This window comes from Cyprinodon variegatus, unplaced genomic scaffold (assembly GCF_000732505.1).
Source record: "Cyprinodon variegatus isolate N-32 unplaced genomic scaffold, C_variegatus-1.0 Scaffold5218, whole genome shotgun sequence".
In the NCBI taxonomy this organism is placed as follows: Eukaryota; Metazoa; Chordata; class Actinopteri; order Cyprinodontiformes; family Cyprinodontidae; genus Cyprinodon; species Cyprinodon variegatus.
Genome location: NW_015155671.1, coordinates 1 through 2,032, shown reverse-complemented (window position 1 = coordinate 2,032; position 2,032 = coordinate 1). Strand labels below are relative to the sequence as shown.

Below are 2,032 nucleotides of genomic sequence, written 5' to 3'. Positions count from 1 at the left end.
TGGGTAGCAGAGGGAGCAGGAACAGTGCCAGCCTTGCTAGTGACGAAGCAGATGTTGCAGACTCAGAGTGGGAGCGCACAGAGTCTCAGCGCAATTCCATTTCCAACTGCGCCTCAATTGCTCCGTCTCTGTGTTCGGATGGACACCTGTCCACGGTGGCGCCAGAGGACGTTTTCCTGGATCACGCTGATGAGCTGAAACCAGTGGAGCTTGACACAGAAGAGCCAGGGAACCTGACGAGGCAGCTTGTCAAGAGGCTGACATCTTCAGAAATCGTCTCACCAGCTGGGAGCTCAGCCGAGGGTGGAGGGAGCCTCGGCTGGGCAGGAGAAGGGAGCAGAGCTTTCCTGGAACACAGCCTGGAGGAGGCCATTCACAGCCTGCTGACAAAGCTGGAGTCCCTGACCCATCGCTGCAGGGAGCTGCAAGACCTGGAGCAGGAAGTGATGCGTCTGGAGGACCTCCTCAAGGTGATAATCATGTCAAGCAGCTTGAAGGACTATTAAAGGAAGTGTTAAGTGAGAAATAGCAAAGGAAGAAAGTTACTTATACCGAATATTGGCTCAAAAGTAGTCCCTCATATTATAATTAATTCACTTTAATAAAAATAGATTTTACTTTGTTTTATAAAACTTTAAAAACAACACATCTGCTGCACCTTTTTCCAACAGCTATGTTGTAAAATATCCGCTCAACATTTCTCCTCAGTGCCGTCTGCCGGGTCACAGGAGTCGGTCGTCCAGCCTCAGCCTGACTGTGGAGAGCGCCCTGGAGAGTTTCGACTTCCTCAACACGTCCGACTTTGATGACGATGATACCGGAGACGACAACACAGGCATCTGCAGTCCCCCTCAAAAGTCTCCACCTTTGGATGCTGTCACAGAAAGCATTGAGTGAGTTCTTGGATAAAGGAAATTTATTTATTTATTTATTTTTAGTTCAATTTCTGTCATTTTCTTTCTCTCATTTAGAATGAGAAAAGATTTGAAATAATTAGAGATAATAGGTTTTGAAATGCAGATTTTGTTCAGATTTTTTGAATGTTTTCTTCTTTAATGATTGTTGGAAAACCTGAAGGAACCATCCTTGAATTGAATCATGTAAAAGTATAATTTCTGATTTAACATGCTGCCACCTTGTGGTCTCTGTTGGTCTGTGCTGGCTAGAAGCCAACACTCTGAGGCCAGAGGACACCTGAGCGAAGCCCTTACAGAGGACACTGGGGTTGGAAACAGCGTGGCAGGGAGTCCGATGCCACTCACCACTGGAAACGAAAATCTGGATGTTGCCATCGTTATCCACCTTCAGTACTGCATTCACCTCATCCAGGTAGATCTCCGCTGCCTTCTTCTATCACAGACTGTAGTTTACCTTATTTATCAAAGTTTAACAGCATAAATTGTCTTGCAGCTGTTGACCAGTGGGGTGGGTATCTGGCAGCGCCGCAGTGTTCTCCTAAAACTATCCAGGGAGACGCAGCTGCTGGAGGAGCTTGCAGAGATCAACATGGACCGGCTAGGAGCAGCCACCTCTGCTGCTGATGGTACAAGTGGGCAGATTAAAATCCAGAGGGGAATTTTTCATTGAAGTGTCGCCTTTTATAGCCTCAACTCGTTCTCTTTCCAGTTCTCCCGAGCCTCACTGAGCGCCCCCAGCTGATGACTCTGTGGTCAGAGTGTAGCGGCTCTGCTGGGCTCTTCCACACCACGCTAGACCGTGTCTTCAAACACATGAACCAGCGCTACTCACCATTGCTGCAGGAGAGACACCCACACAGCGCTGACACAGGTTGGCCCTTTGCTTATGAAGCAGCAACAGCTTATCTTGTGCAGACAGAAGCTGCCTCAGTGGCTGATCTGTCTTAAAAAACAACATAAAATTTTAACAGAAGGCTACTTAAATGCCCTATTTCCCTGATTTTCCAGTTTTAACACATAAAAGTAGATAGATAGATAGATAGATAGATAGATAGATAGATAGATAGATAGATAGATAGATAGATAGATAGATAGATAGATAGATAGATAGATAG

General features: G+C 46.3%; 1 protein-coding gene across 1 annotated transcript; it reads left to right on the top strand.

Annotated features, from left to right (window-relative positions):
* Window positions 1–6: 6 nt before the first annotated feature.
* On the top strand, window positions 7–1,788 carry LOC107081462 (protein FAM65B-like; the record flags this gene model as incomplete). Its single annotated transcript, XM_015369635.1, has 5 exons — window positions 7–470; window positions 709–893; window positions 1,167–1,329; window positions 1,411–1,543; window positions 1,627–1,788. Coding segments are annotated over exons 1-5 (667 nt in total), but the record flags the coding sequence as incomplete, so codon positions are not given.
* Window positions 1,789–2,032: the final 244 nt, after the last annotated feature.